Source organism: Silurus aristotelis, assembly GCF_946808225.1.
Source record: "Silurus aristotelis genome assembly, chromosome: 12".
Lineage (NCBI taxonomy): Eukaryota > Metazoa > Chordata > Actinopteri > Siluriformes > Siluridae > Silurus > Silurus aristotelis.
The window spans coordinates 15549070-15571492 of record NC_139585.1 but is presented as its reverse complement, the minus strand read 5'-3'; the positions used below and the strand labels follow the sequence as shown (position 1 = coordinate 15571492).

Sequence of the window (22423 nt, the reverse complement as noted above, 5' to 3'; positions counted from 1 at the left end):
GGGATGCTCATGCTTGGTAGAGACACTCAAATAAGTCGGGATGTCCTCAATATTAAAATTTTAGTTTTATAATCCGTTCTGTAAAGCTGCTTTGAGAAAATGTCCGTTGTGAAAAGCACTAGAGAAATAAACTTGAATTGAATATCATGATTTGAGCATGTTGCTGAATAGCTGCATGCCACGACAACAAAAACATGAGCCTAATCACTTCAGTTCATAATCAAAGACAGTCTGGTAAAGTGTCTGATGTTTTTGTGCAGTCTCTAAGAGCCTCTGGTGTTCCTCTGCCACAATCAGAGGAAGTGGCTATAATATTTAATTGTGGTTAACATGCATGCAACAGAAAAACACATTTCAGTTCAGGAAAGTGGTCATTTTCCAAACTATAGAGTAAAGAGCAAAATTTCAGCATGTAAATGGTTTTTCCAATCCGCCACACATATTTCAAAGCAATTTCAAATTTCTTTTGACTACAGAAATCACAAAAAAACTGAGCACACAAACACATGATCATAGTAGCGTTGGTGGGAGTGGGGGTGGGAGACAAGCTTTTTTAGTTCTTTAGATGGATAATAGTTACAAAAACAACCTGGAACAGAAAACCCCAATATTTCATAAGAAATTAAACCTAATGTGTTGAAGGGAAATACTAGTTACCGCTCCAGTGTTGATTACTGACCCACAACGACGCATCCCAAAGTGTTTATTAGCAAAGATTCACACGTATGCGGTATGGGGGTACTGTGCAGGGTGAGTGGAGAATGACAGACCTGTTCTGGTGTGGCCATGAAGTTAATAGCAGTGTAATAGTGGTCATCTTCTTGCAGCAGGCTGAAGGTGAACTGGTAGTCAATCAAAAGATTGTCTGTGCAAAACATCCAAAGAAATTACAATTAAGGCTTTTTACATTGCAGCGTATCAGTTATCAAATGTTTTAGACGCACGATTAGACGCACGATTCATCAACCCAAGCACATGTTACTAGAACTAGCAATCAGAAAATAGTTCACCTAAGGGATACAGCGACAACAGATAAAATGTGTCTCAGTATGACAGAGAAGCAAAAGGCCATTTTAAAGTGCTAAATGAGTCATCAGTCACCTGTAGCCGTTCCATGACTAACTGAATGCATCACCAAATTCAGTCTGATGTAACAGTGACTTTTTCTGAAATTTATTATTATTATTTTTTTTTTTATAAATGCCTGTGTTTTATAAGTCCTTATAAAACACCATAACCCTTTGAAGATACCCCACAGAGTGCCGATAATTGTACTTGCAGCAAAAATGCTCTCAGCGGTAGCTGTGCACGGTGTTGCTCTGACAGGCAATGGCCATTGCTTTATTGCGAGACCGAACACATTGTCTTTACAAGAGGCTGTCAGGACGGCTGCTGTGACTCGGTTAGTAATGAGTAATTACCTGTCGAATAAAGAGAAGGACACACGGACATGCCATTAACAGACTGTTGGGAGGGGAATAATCGAGGCACGTGCCGCAGAGCTCAAAAACAGGTGTCGGTTAATTTGTAGAAAATAGACCGAGATTTTACATTATGCAAACGAAGTCCTGGAATTAGCCGAAAATTTGTATTTAATACGGCAAAATGTACCACAAAACCAATCATTTTTGCACATTTGGACAAATGTAGACGGAGACTGGTTTTGTTTTATTTCAAATCCAAATGTATTACAAGGTTCAAAATGGGGAAAAAAATTTATACATTTATATGTCTGTTAGGAAATTTTTATATTCTAGATTTTACTGGGGATATGATTGGCCCAGAAAAATAAATAAATAAATAAATAAATAAATAAAATTACATATATATTAGTTCATTACAGCCATTTCTATAATGCAATCTTTCCTGTTTTTATATTGTTATATTTTATAGCGAGATACACAAGGCAGATTTGCTCATTCAGCCATAAGAGCATTAGTAAGATGTTGGGTGAGAAGCCCTGGTGTGCACCTGGCAACCTAATTCCTTTTAAAGGTATTCAGAGAGGTTGAGGTCAGGGTTCTGTGAAGAACACATGAGGTTTTCCCACTTCAAACTTGGCAAAACACATCTTTATGAACCTCACTTTCGTGCACAGGGACATTACCGCTGTACATGCTAGGCAATTCCACACTTACAACTTTGTAGTAACAGTTTGGGGAAGAACCACATAAAGGTGTGATGGTCAGGTGTCCACATCCTTTTGGCTATACAGTATACAGCATATCTATAAAATGCACAACATAAACGTTTTTATTTGTATTTTTTTTTTTTTTTTTTTTTTTTTTTTTTTTTACATCCGACACAATTTACACTCAGCTCACTGAAGCCACTCTGAACCATAGAGGTCTACCGCTTGGCTTGTATGTATTTTTTCCGCAGGGCCAGACAGAGTTACACCATATCCTATCGACATTCAGGGAGTTTTCCACAGTGGGGGATGTTAAGCAAACAATCCCATTAGGGATCCAGTTCCTGTGCCGAGGAGGGCCGCCGGGTCGTTGCTTTTCAGCTTCAAATATTACGGCTTTCTTCAACCATTTTATCAAATCAGGGCAAATAAAAAAAATGGATGAATAGAGTGAGAAGTTCCTGCTAGTGCTCCCGCCAAACATTGACACCCTTCCCAGGTCAGATTTAGCCTGGTTTACTCACTTCCATCAAACGTCACAGTTTCACAATTCGCTCACAATACGAGGAAACTGCAGTACAGTACACATGGGCACATTAGCACTCTTCTCTAATCAGAGAAACAGAAGCTGTCCCTCAATGCCTACACACTCCATCTAAAAGATATACTTGGAGTGAAGCAGCGACAGAGTGATTGAGAAATTGATGTGTTTGTTTTAATGCGGACTGGCAATAGCTTGGGGATTATGCTGGCAGCTTTTGCAGACTGAGTGAAATCTGATGTCCTGAATGCTCCTGACCACATTAAGGCTGGATGAGCTCCATGATGACGGCTGATAGAGAATGCAAAAAAGCATCCGAGTGTGGCATGTCGTACCGCAACACTGCCACCTAGTGCTACACCGCTGAGCATCTAGCACACAGACCAGGCACAGCTTGCGTGCGTGTCTGTGAATGAACGCTTGCGTACATACACACACACACACACTTGCACACACAATCATCATGCATCCTGTGAGATGTACACTGAGTAACAGTCAGCACTCCTACCTACGCTTCCTGTTCTCTCAGAGGATGCACAGACATGGATTTGTCCAAAATGATTGGTCATGCTCTTTAAATGCCTGAGAATATTTTACTCGTTACATTAATAAGCACTCATTTGAAATATAAATCTATTCATAAGCGCAGCCGTGATTAATCAAAGCCACGTTTACTGTGCAATGCTTATCAGAGACTTGAAAAGTTGTAATGAAGAGAAATAATGATTACTCACTACTCCTGAAGGCCATACTTACAGTAACAGGTTCCTCTCAAAGGGTTGCCAAGGTAACGATTCTCCGAATCACATCTGCAAAAGTAGATTAACAGAAACATTCAAATGACAGGAAGATACTTGTTCGACACAGAATGTACTTTATGAACCTAAGCTTTAGAAAGCAGCTCATGCCGTTTCCACACTATTTTTGAAAGATTTTAAGAGATAATACTGGAGGAAAACTTCCAAAAATGCTCTGAATTCACATATAACGGGGTCCTCTGAGATTTTACACTATATAAACTAAAACATATTGGGACAGCTGAGTTTCCCAGCACAAATCTCCACAAGCGCACTCAAAAATCTAGTGGAGAATCTTCTTAAAAGAGTGGAGGTTCTAAAAACAGCAAATGGGGACTAAACGCATAATGGGATGTTCGAAAAGTACATACAAATCCTATATTCCACAAACTTTTGCCCATATAGTATATATTAAAAAATATATCGAATTCAAGGCCTTTGAAGAAGCAATTCAGAACATTTTGGATGATTCCTGCTTTCATACAGATTCAGAGACACTGAATCAGGTGGGAGAATAAAATAGTTAGACTACACTAGAGAGAGTAGTTTGCACTAAACAGCAGTGTTGGGATTCCTCATTATGTACTGTTCACAAATGTTTAATGTCAATCAATCTGAGACTATAAATATGATGAAAAATGTAAATTACATTCTTCTCAAATAGCTTATTTTCTAAATATTTGTCAAAAGTCAAAAATAATTCCACACACACACACAGAGAGAGAGAGAGAGAGAGAGAGAGAGAGAGAGAGAGAGAGAGAGAGAGAGAGAGAGAGAGTGGGTCCAGCCGACCTCACACTGTGCAGGTCCTTCGTTTTGCTCCATTATTTTGTGGAAAACTAAAAAAAATGAACAGGATTCCTGCACCGCACTTTGGAACTCACTGAACAATTAACACCAATTTGCCTACAGAGCTCTTCCTCTCTTTCATTCGAAGCAAATTACACATTCTTTGCTCTACCAAGCAACAAAGCAGAAGACAAATTAAAGTCTGCAGCCTCTGATGATCAAAGTTTCACTCGGCGCAATCACGCTCCTCGCTGTCGCTGTCTTTCAGTCCAGGTGCGTGCTGGCAGAGGGAGGCTAATTCACTTTGTTTTATTTGCCTGTGAATGCCATCTTGAGTGCGGTCTAATTTAGCACTTAAATGTTATGGTCAACCTCGGTGGTAATTATAGTTATATTAAACTGCCGAGTAATGTGAGAAAGTGGAGTCATTATCTTACGTTGTGTTCTCACTTCAAATATTTCACTGTTTGCGTGAACTTAATTGTGTGGGCCGTCAGGGTTACGCTGGCAAAGATTACAGCTGGCTGGATTGCTGAAATATGACAGAATAATGCACTGTGGCTATAAATAATAAGCTAATACATTTTCAGCAACGCAGCAAGTCAACCATGATGTAATCATTTACAAAGTAATGATACAAAGATTTCATAAGGTCCCCAACAATATATACTGATTACACAAGTAACGATTAATTCTTAAACACAAACATTATATCACAACTAAAACACTCATTAAATCTATCCATTCTGTAGCATGCACATTTTTATAGCAGAAGTAAAGTCATAGAGGGGCCTGTTCTTCCTTTGAAGGATGATGAGAAATCAAGAGTGGAAGAGAAGGAAGAAATCACAGGAAGTACAGGACTTGTCAAAAGTGTGTGGCCACACCTAGTCTTTTATGCTTTTGGAGACAACCTTCCCTGCTCTAAAACAATCCCAGACCATTATGCTTCCACCTCCATGTTAGACTGTGTGTGAGACAGTCTGTAACATCGTCTCTACTGTTCCCCCGTCTTAACTAATTTTCGGTTTGAGCCAAAAATATAAAATTTGTCCACTCATCTGTCCATAGAACCTTTTTCCCCCAGTCATTTTCTGTCCAATTCTTGTCTGCTTTATTTTTGCCTTTTACCTTGTTTGTTGCATACAAACAAAATAAACGTGCGTCTCGAAAACTATGATAAAAGACAAGATGTTTCCAAACTTTTGACAGACACTGTTGACACAATAGAACAGAAGGACACAGAGAAATTCAGAGGAAGAAAAAAAACACAGAAGAAAGAATAGAAGAGAAGGACACAAGTGAATCAAAACAGAAAATAAGGATGGGAGAAAAGTACAGAAGAGATAGAATGATAAAAGAAGAAGGCAAAATATAATGAAAAAAGGACAGAAGTGTGGATAAGTATGTAGTGTATTAACATGCTCACATGATCACAATTTGCAGTCACTCTGCCGGTAGAGTGTGTGTGTGTGTGTGTGTGTGTGTGTGTGTGTGTGTGTGAGTGAGATGTTGAAAATGAGAGTACAAGGCACACGTACAGAAGTGCGTTATGGCCACTGCACCCAGGACTGCGAACAAACAGTGCTGCTGGCGGTTTTTAAAATCCGAACACATCATTCCCCTTGCCTTTCATCTGTGTGACATTTCAGAAATAACGCTACACTAGTCCCCACACACACACACACACACACACACACACACACACACACCGAGACTGAAGAAATGAAACATAATGCACTCTACTTGCAGTATCTTAATTTAATCTGCACTAAGTGCACACCCACACAGTGAACATGTGCCAACACTGTGCACTTGTGCATTGCTTTATTCTAATCCCCACTCAGGTCACACTGTTGTCTAAAACACATCAGACTGTACAGCATGGAACTGCATTAGAGTCTGATGAACTTCAAATACCAATGATATTTCTTTTGATTGTTTCCATTTCGGTAATTAAGAGAGACTCTTGAACCTGACAGAGCTGAGCGCAATCACCTGGGAGCGAGCTGAGATGCTTCTGAAAATGGTAGGTTAACACACACGCGCACACACACACACACACACACACACACACACACACACACACACACACACACACACACACTAAACTGTACACAAAGGAACTACATCAAGTTTTAATCAAGTGGTTTGAACTTCATCTTGTGGCTGCACCGGTACACGTGTGATTACGAGACCTGCTGAGGTTGCTGGGTAATATCTTTCACCCAGCTGTTCTCTGTGATAGAGGAAGAGGATGATGAGGATAAGGTGAGAGACAAAATCAGGAAAGAAAGAAGTGAGCTAGAACAACAACCTGCTTGTGTCATGTGCACCTGCACACCACTCTGCAAGTTCCTTTAGCTGTATTGAGAGCTTTTAAGACTGCACTCGAGACCAGTGGCATTTGGGACTGGAATGTGTGTGTATGTGTGCGAGATACTCACAGGTTACACTGGTCTCCTTTAATCCCCTTGGTGGTGCAGAAACACTTCCCTGTCAGCACTTGGCACACATTGGCATGACCATTACACTTACAGGCTGGAGAAGGAGAGAAAACAGAAAGAGAAGAGAGAGAGAGAGAGAGAGAGAGAGAGAGAGAGAGAGAGAGAGAGAGAGAGAGAGAGAGAGAGAGCGAGAGAGATGTTTAGATGACAAGCACATAGCACTTCAGCAATTAAACTAATTAGACCTGTAGAAAGCTCCCTTTTAGCAAGTGAAAGCTTAACAGCAAAAAGTGAGTCACCAATCTACTTCAATGGTAAAAACTTTCTGTAGAAAGATCAAACGCTGCGAGACATAATTATGCATTACTGCCAATAAGCGTAATTAGTGAGAAGACCAACTGACAAACGAGAACAGTATCTGCCAGTCTCCTAGTACCACAATAGTCTAAAAACACGTCAGAGGCAAAGTGAAGTGTTTTATATGCTCTGCAACTAAAGCAACAGCGAGACACTCTGAGCAAGAGTTGTGTGTTTCTGGGTAAAGAGGTGATGAGTGAATATCTGTCTCTGGACCACAATAACAATCCTCTGTGCACTAAACGATGGCCTTCACATCAGAGATTTAAAGATATGGGAAGAAATGCAGCCCTGTAGCAGCTGGTGGTAGTGAATGTGATGTTTATGTAACAGGAAATCAACAGCTATCAGTGTATGTATCTGACTCGGGACTAGGGAACACGATGGACTAGATTTTTTTGCCACTCCAGATCAGGACAGTTCTTTCCTACCCAAAGGGACCCGAAGAAATGAAATTCTCTCTTCGACAAAATGTCAATGGCAGCTCAAACCTTTTTCTGATCTAAAATCCATTTTGTCTGTTCTGTTCTCTCATTCTTTCCCCTCAATCCACCATTTCCACACCGTACCTCAAATTCACTTATTTGTGTTGCTAAGGCATCAATATTTAAGTAGTTATCCCTTAACCAAATGTGCACTACGTCAGCATGTCATAAAAAGTAAACGCATTTTTCAGAAATGTGGCAGTTGTTGTATACAATATAATAACGTATAGTCTATTCATATCTTTCTTATATAAATTCAGTTTTCTCGCTTTTATTTATTTTTGACATATTTTACATAAAATGCCGTAAACATGTTCGATACAACAAAAATCATAGATCTTATTTTTAGCTTCTAATTTGAGTTTTGTGTAAAAACTGTGCATAAATTAGTTCACTGCTCCGGCAAACCCCATCAGTATACACCTGCCTGGATCTAACTGCCTTGCAGTTGCTGGAACAGCACAGTTTTAGATTAACACCTATACAAATGTTCATGCTGTGCACAAACGCTGACTGACGCTGAACAAAACTCTCTCTGAGAGGAGACCCGGTACACTGCTGGGCCGGAGAGATCTGTTTTAAATGAACAGAGCCAGAGGCTACACAACACCTCTCGCCCCTACCAAACAATGTGCAACACACTTACAAGGCAACACCACGCCTGCTGGGATCTCAAAACACCTTATACGCGCGTTCACATGGGAGAGATTCGGATTTTCCATTACAGCAGGAGCACGTAAAACCTTTCCTCCAACATCCAAATGCACCGGCTCCTGTATGACCTTAACACAAATCATGCTCTGTGTGGGTTTAGTCAGGCTGCCTTTGTGCACTGCTAACTGCCTCAGCTGCCGAGTCTGATGATGCCTACTGTTGGCCGAACGCCTCACTGACCTTGACACTTCCCTCCGTTGGTGGGGTCTCCGTGATAACCAGGCATGCAGGTCTCGCAGTGTGGGCCGGTGGTGAGGTTACGACACTGCTCGCACACGCTCCCGTTCACACAAGTGCTGTGGCCGTTGCACTGGCAGGCTGGAAGAAAGGAAGGAGAAGAGATTAAACTCCCTGCCCGCACCTGTAAACAAACACTCGAGGCTCTTCCGCTTTGTTCATTTCACCTCAGGACAAACACCGGAGTGAGACGCTGAGCATACAAAGCACAACTCCAGAATGTCTGATCGCATGCTACTGTGTGTTCTTACCAGGGCACTGTATAAAGGCCCACTCGTAGCCTCGCTCCTTGGGGCAGAGATTTGTGTCCAGCTGCATGTCCTGGCTTTGTTTGGGTGGGTTTTTCATAGGGCCACGGTACGATCCCTCCACGCACAGACCCTTGCCTGTATTAGTCGGGTCTCCACACCAGCCGCAGTCAGGCTGCTCCAAACACTGACCACAGGTTCGAAAGCCTGAGCAGTTCTGAGCTGAAAAGGTAAAATGGGTGAAACAGTTTAAACAGGGGGCAAAAAAAGGGCTAAATACTGTAATTATGTAAAATAGATCTCATTTCAGCCATACTTTCAAGCTCCATAATTGCTTTTTGACATGGCAGCATTGAGAAATGAAATTTTCTAATTAGCACGCCAACAGCGAGGCTCAGGTCAATAACACTGTACAGCTATACTGCACATTGTAGAATATAATTACATCTTATGAGAGCATTTCAAGAGTCGATTCTTTTTAATATCATGTGTCTGATTCATCACTAGCACAAGCAGGGCAGCAGTTACATCTACTTTGTGCCGGAACAAACCATCTGGCAATGAACAACTTAAAAACAAGACCTCTTTTCCATACAGAGCTAAAGTTAAAGGAGACATGTGGCTTTGTTTCTGTCCTTTAGTTAGACAAGAGGGTTTCTAACTTTATTGCTCGTCGGCAGGTTGTTCGTTTTCACCTTTCGTGGTCTTTAATGCCACACACACTTGGCTCTTTCTCTTATGCACACACGGACACAATCGACTAATTAATAAATCAGTTTAATAGTCAACTGTGGTCCTTTTCCTATTTTATAGAAAATGATGATACTAAATGTCCAAGTGTTGATTTTGGTGGCTGTTCATAGGAATTCCCACTACGCCGTTATGCTCATGATTGTGTTTGTTTGAACAATTAATTTTGAGCCTGTTAAAATATATGGACTTGTTCACAACATATCAAACCAAATTCAATACTTGTGCAAGTAATTGTATTAAGGAATGTGAAATTCATTCGGAAACCCACCCTGATGAGATGAGCAGTATGGTGTATGGTGTATAGGGAAAAAAATATGAATATAAATGTGATGCCTCGTTTACTCGAGGCACGTGTATCGAGATGCATCGTTTTGAACATATTTGCATAGTTTAAAAAAATGAATTTATGTTATTATTAGTAGATACGCTATACTTTTATTATTTCGAAAGTTAACAATGATTTTGACATGTAGGTTGATTTCTCCTCACTAAACTGTTTCTCGAGCTCGTTCTCTCAGCACCACTGCTGCTATGTGAATATGACGCAGCACAACACTACGGAGACCGAGGCGTGTCCTGAGAGTCACACAGAATACAGATTAACATGGCAGAGGTAGAGCTGCAGCTTCCTGGAGCCAGAACAGCAAAAAAACATCTGGTTTTATTTTTTTTTCTGTATTTGCACTATAAAGGTGATGTTTGTGGAAGGGCCACGGGAAATCAGAAGACACTAAAGACACTAAATTCATGATGTGCAAATAAATAAACGTAAACTATCTGTACCATATTGAATTGTGTAGCATCATATTTTCTTCCATTGAATCGTATTGTGCTGAATTGAAATTGAATCGAGCTGCATCACATCAGTAACTGCATCATATGCATCTTTAATCTATCGTATTGTTGCATCGAGAATCGCATCAGCCTCAGTTATGAGAAGTTACCAAAAAAAATAAAAATAAATAAATAAATATATATATATACACACACACACACACACACACACACACACACACACACACACACACACACTTATTTAAATGCAATGACACGAGTGAACTGTGAGATGAGGAGTGGTAAGTAACTGTCGTTCTGCAAGATAGAGAGATTCATTTTTGGTGACAAAATATTTCCCCTAGTCTCAGATTTACAGATTCACACCACCAACTTCTGGTTGAGAGATTTTAATTCTTTTTCCATCAGAGTGAGCAGTTCGATTCAGTGAGTGAAAAGCTGGTGCATGCGCTCACACAAACACGCACAAAAACCCATGCATACACGCCGACACACCTGTCATTTTTTTTGCAATAAATTTCTCTCTCAAAGGCAATAAAGAAAAAATATGCTGACAGTTTCACTGGAGCTTTTCTTGACAACACCGAATTTTCAATATCTCCTAAAATCTAAAACTGAATTTGCAGCTTCGAAAGTTATTTTTTAAAGATCTCAGCATTAATGTAGTTTAATCTGCAATTTAAAAGAAGTAGATTGGCTAACTGGAGAAACAGAAAGAGCTATACGTGTCCGTGTCTTAGGGAGATCGCGAGATCAAATCCTGAGAATGCTGCCACTATTAGAAGCTGGGAGCTGAAGGAGCAGTACTGGCCATGCTCTCTGGCATGCTCTCTCTCTCTCTCACTCTCTCTCTCTCTCCTGTCAATCACAGTGACACTAGCCAATCTTGGACATGAGCAGAAGCTCGAAAAGATGCAGCTGGCTGGCTTGATGTGTCTTGGAGGAAGCACATGTTAGCTTTCACACACCCCAGGTGGTAGCTGTCAGGCAGGAGAGAGCTGGCAGGTGGGTGGAAACTGACAGTAACCAAAATCCTAATAATATTCTAGAATCTGTGTGTTATCGTTCCATAGTTTTCTGTTTAAAAAAAACACTAAGAGCGGAACTGCAAATGCTTGCTTGTGTCTTTCTTTGTGTTCTTACACACACTTTAGCAGTCACAGCTCTAGTGTTAAATCTTAACCATCTGTTTAGTGTCTATGGGAAATTTTCCTCATGTTCCTAAATAAGATTCTTCTGGGCATTATGCTTTTTTTTTTTGTCCCATCATCCAAAACCATGCTGACTTGAGTCATATACTTTATTTTGTGCATCTTGAAGCCTCGAGTATAAAGGAATTGGCATTTGCACATTGATGTCCGCTGCGTATTCTTGGAATCCATTAGTAGTTCCTGATTGCATCCTCAATCCCAGTTGTGATGTCTCTCCTATGCAAATCTGATGCCGTGCTCATCCAACGCTAAAATCAGCTTCGTCTCTAAAACATTTGACACCAGCTTTCGCTTCAGACACAATCAAACGCTCCTTATAAACTTCCTCTTTCCTCTCTGTACCATCCTGTACTACACACACTTACTTTACCCACTGAAATCAATCACTATATCTTATTCATAAATACTCCAATAACCCAACCACTTTTACACACCCTTTTCCTATGATATGAATCAGGCAGAAGAAAAGACTCACCGACACAGTCTCCAGTCTGCCATTCTAGACACTGGCCATAGGGAAAGGAGATCACGTAGGCGTTGGAATCCACACAGCGCTTGGTGCTGCCACACCACATGCACTCTGTGGCCTGACTGGTGCAGTTCTCGCAGGACACATGCAGCGAGCAGGGTGTCTTACACGGGCGTGCATTGCGGCTTTCTGCGCAAAATAAAACAAGACCCGTATCTCAGTTCATCAAGTAGTATAGAAGTAAAGAGGAAGACTGTTCTAACAGATGTGTCAGATAAATAAAATACTAATTATTAATACATTTTATTTGATACGATATAAAGTATCAGCCATTGTACATGTAAATCCACATCGACCCCATGACAAACTTTAGACCAGTTTTCATACAGCACTTAAAAATATTTTCATAAAAAAAACCCACAATGTATAAAATATATGTGATTTTCTAGTTTGGGATAGATCTATCAATAAAAATTAAAAAAATCTACCTCCACCAAGCAAAAGAGAAACAAAAAAAGAAGACAAGAAGAACACAGTGACGAGAGCCTCACCGACTGCTTTCTCACAGATGAGGCCGTCTGTGTTGGCGTTACAGGGATTTGCCCTGAGCCCTGAGACCTGCGCTCTTTCCAGGTAGGCACAGAAGCCCGAGTCATTGGGCTCTCCAGGCAGCCACTGCAGAGAAGTGTTAGTGAAGGGAGAGTTGTCCTCCCAGCCCCAGTAGGACACGTTAATCTTCCTCAGGCCCACCCAGGGGAACAGCTTCTGCACAAATTAAAACACATTGAGGTTTAGAGACACAGCATGACCTCACACCATACAGAAAGCAGGCATTCAGCAAATCTGTATTCCTCTCTCGCTCGTGGGCCTGCTCGTGAGAGCGCGCACACACACACACACACACACACACACACATGTTAGTTTTCGGAAGTGTGAAACGCAATGCCAGTGGCTTTGAATAACTACAAACCACACACACCTTCTCCTGTTGCTGGTACTTTTGCAGTTCCCCAAAAACAAAGTCGACCTGCTTAGCAGTAGAAAGAGAGGCGATGATGCCACCCAGGTTCTTGCAGTAGTGCCGGGCGTTGTCGTAGCTCTCTCGGCTGGAGTTAATGCGCAGACAGGATTCACCCACTTGACTCCAACCTTCTCCACACAACTTGGCTGAAAACAACAAGCCACAAACGGAGATACAGGTGGAAGAAAAAAATTAGACCAGATTCCAGCAAAGAGTTAATTCGAGCAATCATCAAAAGCATAGGCAGTAAAATCAGCACTAATATACGTAACAATAGTGCAAAGCGAAACGTCTAAATTAAATGACTGCTACTCTCCAAGAATCCCTTAAGGGGACGATCCCAAGCATCACTAGAGATGCATCGCTGAGGAAATCGGAGTCAGAGCACAAACACAAGCAGCTCTAAACACAAAGCTCAACAGCACTTAGAGAACTCTACCCACAGCTATTCCACACAAGCAGCAACATCACACACAAGAGAGAAGTTGAGCGAGCTGTTAGTCAGCAGAGACCCAGTTTTTATCAAAAGGTTTCTCATCAAAAGCTCTTGACCCGCACTCCAGAGAAAAAAGAAAATGTGTATGGATACGTGAGACAGTAGTAGTAGCGGGTTATGTGTACGCTTTTAATCCAAACCTGTTATTACAAACACTACTTACTACTACTACACTATTAACTACTTCTCCTTATTTTTATTTTTTTATGTAATATGTCTCCCAGTGGTCAGACCTTAGATTAGATTAGCATTGAAGTCTAGTCAATTAGGTTTCCAGGCAAATAAAACATGGAATTGGTCGGCATATTCTTCTATTCTGTGTATAAATGTGTTTATGATTTGATCCACCACTGAATAATAAGAACTATAATGTTGTTGATGTTGATGATGATGACTATGGCAGCTCAGCACCCAATGCACCAGTTCTCTACCAGTTCCACTGGCCCCTCTCCTACGTGTCTCAGTGTTGAGTTCTGGATGCATTGTAGCTTATTGAGGGGTTTGACAAATGGGCCAGAAAAACTTGAACCGAATTGCAGGAATTTATGCGACAAGTGATGGATAAGCCAGGCTTTCTACAGCGGGGACGCTTTGAGAGAAATCGTAGCAAACAATATAATAGAGATGAAGGAAAGCTCTTAGTTTAAGTGCAAAAATCCCCTGAATGTAGTGGCCACCAAATCTCTTTGGCCGCAACCAATATGAACCAGCATTCAGCTGAATGATCGATGATGATGATGAATGTTTTTTTTGTCGTTTTTCTTTCTTCCGTGCAGGTTATTGATGACTCGTTCAAACAGACATGGGACATCCCTGGGAAATTTTCTACAGCAACCAATCAATAAGCTGTAAAACCAAACAACCATATTTGGTGCATATTCAAGTTTGGAATAGTGAAGTTATCCGTGCTTGAAATTCGTGCCGTGTTCCAGACAGTGTTGTTTGTTGCCATGTGAAGGAAGCAGGACACGGTAGCCATCAAACTATGTGGTCATACATTTAGAATTGACATCATTAGTAACTGTTTTGATGCAATAAATCTCAGAGTAATGAGACTAGACTTCGCTTAATAAACAGTGTATGTATCAGTCCAGACAGTGACACTACTAAAGCTTTTAATACATCTCGTTAAAGTAAATAAATAAAATAAGTTCTTTTTGCATATCCATTGCAATTACAGTGCAACCTCGATACTCGCGGTGGTTACGTTCTAGGACCCCTCTAGAGTAACAAAAAATCGCAAGGTTTTGACTCTCCTTTTGATGGTTCCTTTTTCAAGAGGAATTGTACATGTACTGTAAACTTAACAGAAATTATGAATTACTTGTCAAATGATTTATTTACTACTTTAACTGAATAATAACATAATAAAATAGTTGTTCAAACATTTGTATGTAATTTTTTAGTACAAACTCTGTTTTGAAATGTTACTCCGGAACATTGGAGCCACACGCGGCTTCTCACAAACTATCAGATTTTTCCCCCCGAGTTACTCCCGGTCCAGTTCCTAATGAAAAGTCGAGTGTCAAGGTCGCGAGTATCGAGGTTCTACTGTACATCATTAATTAAACAAATTAATACATAGATAATCATAAATAAATGAAATAAAAAAAAAACCTGGTACTTGAAATTCGTTCTTTTTGACCCATGATATATGACCAATTGGTCCCTGTGTGAAACTGCATTTTAACATGTGATTATAGTAAACCATTAAATCTCCCACATGTTAAAAACTAATTTAGGTCTACAGGCCTACACACAGTCTCAGCAGAGGTTAATGCACCGTAAAATTGGCACAGATCGAGTGTCATGAGGAAAAAAAAAATCAAACGATGCATAAAGCAGTTTCGCTCAAAAACAGTTTCAGCAAATGGCACAAAAGTGACAGTAAAATGGAAAAAAAATGTGCATGAACCAAACTGAATTAAAATGGCAACATGATATAAAGACAGCGATGGTTAATGGCGTTAGACTCTGGACATCTTACCAGGTAGCGCATGACACTCGTGTTGCTGGTGATCCCACTGGCAGTTAAGGTTTAAAGTGCAGCTCTTGCAGTTGGCCAGCTTGCTGCAGATCTGCTCGTTTCTGATGGAGCATCTGGTGAAGTTTCTCACACTCTGCATTAACAGAAAGAAAGAATAGATTATTTTGAAAAAAAAATGTATTAAAAAAATTGTGGCTCTCTGGCTCCCTCTACAAGACTACATACAGCAGTGCAGTTGCTGAGGGCTGAGATGCATTTCTTGTCGTCACACCACTGACAGCCATTAGTGTTTGCAGTACAACTGGTGCAGTCAGAGAAGCGGTGACATCGCTCATCCACGGTGGCTAAAGGAACGGACGAAATGAGACAAGGTCAGAATAATAAAGAGGAATAACTGCACTACAAAGCTAGAGAACATGCATTTAAAACCGACTCATGTCTAAACCCCCTGTCTTTGCGCATTAACGTTGGAAAAACTAAGTCAGGCAACCTTAAATAACTTCAGAAGTGAACTGCAGTGAAACTTTGGCAATGAATTAACACATTTGAAAAAGAAAAGGCTCAGAAAGAAACAAGACGCACATCAAACACCTGTCTCGCATATCCGTTTACGCCAAATCAATAGCCTTTAAACTACTGGCCTTAAATAAAGCATCAAAGCGGTGCCTGCTTACATCTGTCACCCTCACCACCAGTGCTTTATTCCATAATTAATAGAAGAATCACCTCATAACCTTCTTAGAGGAAAAAGACAACTTCCAGCGTATGGTCTCTACGTACTGATCTCTCTCGCAACATAAGAGTTTTAAATTTCAGATCAAACTGTTATCATGGCTTAGCACCACCTCTACACAGCCAGAGGGCACACACAAGTATCACACACACCCCACTGCATTAGGGTGTGCATTTGTGCATCTGCTCATGATCAAAGAGGGATGGTATAGAGCTGTGGTCTCTCTCTTTCGCTCGCTCTCTCTCTCCCTCGCTCTCATTACAAAGGCTAAATTGTGCATGCGAGTGTGTGGTGTGTGGTGTGTGTGTGTGTGTGTGTGTGTGTGTGTGTGTGTGTGTGTGTGTGTGTACACGCATCATCTCAAAACAGCATACACAGGTCATCAGTTGAGACAGAGCTATTCAACATCAGCTAGCTTTTCAAAAAGTGGAAATTCTGTGGACTAAAAGGGAACTCTTATATAAATAAAAAGCAATGCTGACTGTTTTCTTTTCATCACCAAAACCAGGGCCACACAGTAGACTGTTTTATTCTTGCTGGTCTGATAACGCTGAGAGTCATAACACTGATTTTTCCCTCTTTTCCAAAACTAAAATGCACTGTGGGAAATTAGTGTCATACATTTAATCTATAGTCGCTCTAGTTTTGCTATATATTCTGTAGATATAAGAGAAAAATAATCAGTGACGGAGCGGTGTGATGCTCTAATATCCTGACGTTGATCATTTTTCAATAACTGCACATCCCTAAGTGTTTTTGTTCTTATTAAAAGATGAGAAATTTCTATGCCATTGAGAAACATTAACTTTTAATCCATTTATTGCTGCGATCTCCACATTTTTTTTTTTTTTTTGCACAATGGACTAGTTCAAATCAAAACTTAACTAAACACAATAATGTGCATATTATATAACCATTAGCTGTACTGTATGATTTTTGTATTCATTTAATTGTTACATATGCAATTAAAATGTACCTTTGTATAAATGGGAGCTCAATTGATTGATGCATAGGGAGAAAACTGCAGACGTGTGGGGAATTGGCACAGGTGAAAGTGATCATTTTTTCTAAATAAAAAGCGCCTTGTAAACCACCAGAGTAAATTAAAAGAAAAAAAAATAAACACTAAAAAGTTTTTATACCTTTAGTGCGGCCCAGGTTTGGTCCACAGCCCGGTGGTTGGGGATCCCCAATTTATAGCACATATAAATACATACATACATAAATAGTTGTGGAAGTTCCCCAAAACAAGTTTGCTCCGCTTATCACTTACAGCAACTATAAAGTTGTTTCATAAAAAGACTATATTTCATATAACGACTATAAAGTTGTTGAGCATTTGGCAACCACCCTCATCCAGAGAAACATTATCTCATTCATACAACTAAACAATTGAGTAGTAAGGGTCTTGGCAGCTTAAAGGTGGTGAGATTTGAACTTATGACCTTCTGATTAATAGTCCAACATCTCAGTCAATAATTAGGCATGACTGTGTGAGCATTAGTATAAGTATTATAAATTGTGAGCACACTGATTTGCTTGTAGCCAGGGCAAACACAAAAACCAACACATTCTGTGTATTAAGTTTCAGAAAGACAGGGCTGTAATATAAATATCAGTGTTATTAATTAACAGGCAGCTACACATAACACCTTAAACCTGAAGTGTGTGTTGCAGGTTGAATAGGTTTAGTACAGAAGCTCGTCTCTGGAGATGCAGCAGCACGTACCAGGCTTGGCAGGGCAGAAAAAAGCAGGTGTGCTTGTAGAAAAACTGGGCTCCCAGGATACACAGCGATTTGGTCTCCAAACACAGCGCACCCCCGGACCTGCACCTTCACATCGCTCCTGCCCCACAAATGCCTCACAGCTGGGTGGCCTGTAGATCAGCACATCGTTCAACAACACACTGGAGAAACCACCAAACACATACATGGACCTGCAGAGGGATAGAGAGAGAGAGAAAGAGAGTGTGTGTGTGTGTGTGTGTGGGGGGGGGGTGTTAGATGTCACAGAGCTCCATAAAAACACAACTCATGCACTGGAAATAGTTTAGCTTTGATTTAATACAATCAAATGTCAAAATGTTTTTCAAACAGTTTCTACAATAAAACATTTGAATGGAGTAGTTCCATCTTGTACCTGAATGGTAAAAATGATGAAACGTTGCACCTCGTTGTGACCTACACATTATCACGTACATACTAACCCATTACTGGTGACTGCGGTGTGGCCAAAGCGATTAACATCTCTGTGCAGGTTTGGTCTGGGAAGGACCTTCCACTCATCGCACGCTGTGGACGATTAGAAATCCATTAGCTTGCCAAACTCTTACTAGTAAATTATCATCACAGGCACTATTAACCCTCGCAACCCGGAACTATTTACAAACAGATTTCAACCACTTTTAACAACAATTGTTTGCTTCCATAATTTTCTATTTGTATTTTATTCTATTGTATGTTTTTATTTCTCTCTGATGTTAGCTTAGAAAATACACTCACCGCTGAATAGGCCACAGTTAATAATAAAAAAGAAAAAAAATTTTAAATCGAAAATACTCATGAAAATATTAAATAATAAAACATGAGTGTAAACTAAAAGTATACCGAGTGCAATTTTGTACATTACATTTTTTTTTCATTACGCTTGTATGTCAAAATATTAAATTAAGGCAGCAAGTTTTTCACGAACAAAACTGAAAAAAAAACCAAAAGCTAAGCCAATCGATTTTCTACAAATCAGTATCTACAAATCAAGTAACATTAATGCTTAGGACTATACAACAAGCTGGAGAAATGTAATGGGTTGCCAAGTACAGTAAAAATAATTTACATATTTAATGCAGTTCACATAAAAGATAAAAAAAAAATAAAGGCAATCTGGTCAAAATCTGCAATTATCAGAATCATCAGAGGCAGGGCATCAGAGAAATTGGAAGAAAAACTCAAACAATGGAATAGAAATAAATAGTTCATACCAATATCATATGCTAAGAAATCAGCAGAGAAGCATTTAGCACCATTGCTCAGGGACGTATCATTATGAGTGTTTCCTCCGAAGATGAGCAGAGTTCCTCCCAGCAGCACTGCTGAGTGGAGGTAGCGTGGGTAACCGCTTTCCTTCAGAATAGTCCTAAACACAACAAGTGAAACTCTAAGAAACAGAAAACTACACTGAGAAGTAATGTGTGTGCAGGGTTTCTTTACTGTGAGAAACCACATGCTTAAATACAATATAATGCATAATGCAGTGTCTAATGGCACATACTGCATATAGTCTCAGTCCTGTTCAGATACAGTAACAATCGCATGTTTAAAATTTCAGCTCTGCTCTATTTTATTCTTTTATCTGAGAATTCATGTCAAGCATAACAGCCTTGTTTTTACTGCCTTCTACAAAAAGTACCGGCAAAATGTGTCAAATAATTTTAATTGTTCTATTTATACAGCACTTTAAACAATTTAAACCTCAAAGTAGCTTTACAAAAATTCAGATATAAATGTTAAACATTTCCCTAATAAGGTACCGTAATTTCCGGACTATAAAGCGCACCCATATATAAGCCGCACCCACTGAATTTGACAAAGATTTTTATTTTGAACATAAATAAGCCGCACCTGTCTATAAGCCTACATGTGTCTACATTGAAACTAATGAACTTTACACAGGCTTTAACGAAAGACAGTGTCTGTTACATGGTGTAACAGGTGAAATATGTTGCACTTCCTTTAGGAGCATAACGGTATTTTGGGAATAGCCTGCTGCCCAAATTTTTCCGTTATTACTGCATGTGTGCAAGACCGAGGAATATGTCCTTATTATTTTCTGATGCTCATTTCTAAGTTTCTTTGACTAACCCGTAACGCTGTTGCCAAGAAAAATAAAAAAGCACAAGTTTTGGAAACCTGTCTGTGCTTATATGATTTCTGTTGCAACTGGAGTTTTAGTGAGCTCTTCCTTCACCCAGACTCAACACGCTACAACGGCTTGTATCTAAACAGTAGCCTACCAAGAAAGTCATTGTTCACTGTCTTCCTCCTTCCTTTCACAACTACTGTATTTCTCTGGGAAGTTTATCTTTTGGCATCGTCGTGCGCTTAAAAAAAAACAACTTTTTTCCTCCCGATGCCGTGCAGCTCAGAACACAGGTGAGGTACGTTTTTTCGTTTCCGTTCGGAAATTTCTTTGGTCTAATGTTATGGGGTTTAGTTTTTTGGCTTGAAGTTTGTGAAACCGGGAAAAACCCAGGAAAAATTCATAAATAAGCCGCTTCATTGTTTAAGCCGCGGGGTTCAAAATGTGGGAAAAAAGTAGCGGCTTATAGTCCGGAAAATACAGTAGTTTCCTGCACACTCTATAAAGGGGGAGGTTCTAAATGCTTGTTGTTTATTTTCCCCCCATTATATTTGATAATTTTTATACTATACACTACAGAAAAAAAAGGAAATGAGATGAAGCAGGCTGACAAGGTTTTAAAATGACGATCCACAATAATATTTAAAAATGACTAAACTGTTAGACATGTATGTTTATGATTGGGCGTGTCAGAGGGCACTCACCAGATGCGAGTGTGTACCTCATAACGGTACAGGTCATCTACAAGGCTGTACTTATTAGCAGGCAGGGACTTGTAGCCTCCGTGGACATACACACTCCTGCTGCCGGCATCATACACGCTGCTGTGGCCGTAGCCTCCCTGAACTGTGGCTCCTCTCGTCTCAGGAACCAGCCATATGTTTGTTTCTGTGGTCAGAGTGAACAAATCATCATGCAAACTAATCGCTTTTTTGTGTGTGTGTGTGTGTGTGTGTGTGCGTGCGTGCGTGCGTGCGTGCGTGCGTGCGTGTGTGGATAGCACAGCTATAAAGACAAATAAAATAAATTGTATTATTGATTTTGTTTAGTAACAAAGAAACTGATATGCTAATAGCATTATAACTTTATTAGTTGGTAAATAACTCCTACTGAAACCTAATAAACTTAAGAAAACAAAGAAAATTATCTGGCAAACTGTTCATGTTGTTGTTGAGAATGCCGATGGAGCGACACTGCCATCTACTGCTGCTGTAATGTAATTACACTTAATCTTTCTGACCATCATGTCACTCATTTATTATTAGAAATATGACCAACTAAATGTTTGTTCATAATAGACTGAATGTGGACCTCAGAACACTGTTGGTACATTTTTACACCACCTTCTCTGCTCCTGAACAATCACACACTTACTGATGTTGTACTCCTGTACGTTGCTGATGTAACTGTAGATGGAGGAGTAGCCGAAGATGACTACCATTATCACTTCTCCTGTGTCCAGTTCGGCTATGTGTGCAGAATGCCCCTCCACTGCGTACACCTGACCGTGAGCCGGCGTCGAAGGGGATTGCTGAGTCCATGACTTACTCTGCATGTTAAACACCCACAACTCATCTGTGACGTTGCCCGAGCCCATCTCCAACTTTCCTCCGAACATGTAGAGTTTATCCTGCATGCGCACACACACAACACGATGCAGAGAAAAAGAGGACTGTAACCCGTACAAAAAACTCTCTCTACACATTACAGTGTATAAAGGTGAAGTAAATATAGCAACAAATTAAAAAAAAGGATAAAAACCTTCAGAACAGACTCAGACGAAGAATTATTTTCTAGTTTAATGGGGAAAGAAGTATTACTGTACATAAGCAAGTAGCTAAAAGACTTTAATCAAAAAAAGTTAAGTGGATTAAATAAATAATATATTGTTCATGATTTTGTGTCCTGTCACTATTATTCCGCTAAATTTACAGCAGGAGTCATTTTGTGAATAGTGAAATCTGAAGTTGGCCAAAAAGCTAAAGAAATCAGTGATGATGCCTTCTGTGATCAAGCCTATAATAAAAGTGGTAGCTTAGTGGTTAAGGCTCTGGGTTACTGATTGGAAGGTCAGGGGTTCAAACCCCGGTATTGCCAAGCTGCCACTTTTGGGCCCTTGAGCAAGGCCCTTAACCCTCTGTGCTCCAGGGGTGCCGTATCATGGCCGACACCGCGCTCGGACCACAGCTTCCAAGCAAACTGGGATATGCGAAAAAAGAATTTCTTTATAATGTACTGTGTATGTGACAAATAAAGTACATTCTATTTCATTCTAAAACGGAGTGCAGACAATTCAGCTTAAATCTAACCTTTACTTATACACACCCTGCGTAACAATTTCACTACTAGGCTTCG

The 22423-nt window shown here is 40.1% G+C and overlaps 1 protein-coding gene across 2 annotated transcripts in view; it reads right to left on the bottom strand.

Moving 5' to 3' along the window:
• atrnl1b (attractin-like 1b) overlaps positions 1-22423 on the bottom strand; it is a 110600-nt gene that overhangs the window by 55833 nt on the left and 32344 nt on the right. For both annotated transcript variants that reach the window (XM_083557282.1, XM_083557283.1), the window contains 15 exons: positions 21443-21698; positions 20773-20956; positions 19191-19345; positions 18420-18504; positions 17941-18149; positions 15704-15822; positions 15479-15611; positions 12954-13141; positions 12526-12739; positions 11981-12163; positions 8750-8968; positions 8442-8579; positions 6706-6799; positions 3429-3481; positions 771-865 (listed from right to left, as the gene is read on the bottom strand). In XM_083557282.1, the coding sequence (XP_083413408.1) occupies positions 771-865; positions 3429-3481; positions 6706-6799; positions 8442-8579; positions 8750-8968; positions 11981-12163; positions 12526-12739; positions 12954-13141; positions 15479-15611; positions 15704-15822; positions 17941-18149; positions 18420-18504; positions 19191-19345; positions 20773-20956; positions 21443-21698 (2325 nt within the window). The remainder of the gene's footprint in view (positions 1-770; positions 866-3428; positions 3482-6705; positions 6800-8441; positions 8580-8749; positions 8969-11980; positions 12164-12525; positions 12740-12953; positions 13142-15478; positions 15612-15703; positions 15823-17940; positions 18150-18419; positions 18505-19190; positions 19346-20772; positions 20957-21442; positions 21699-22423) is intronic.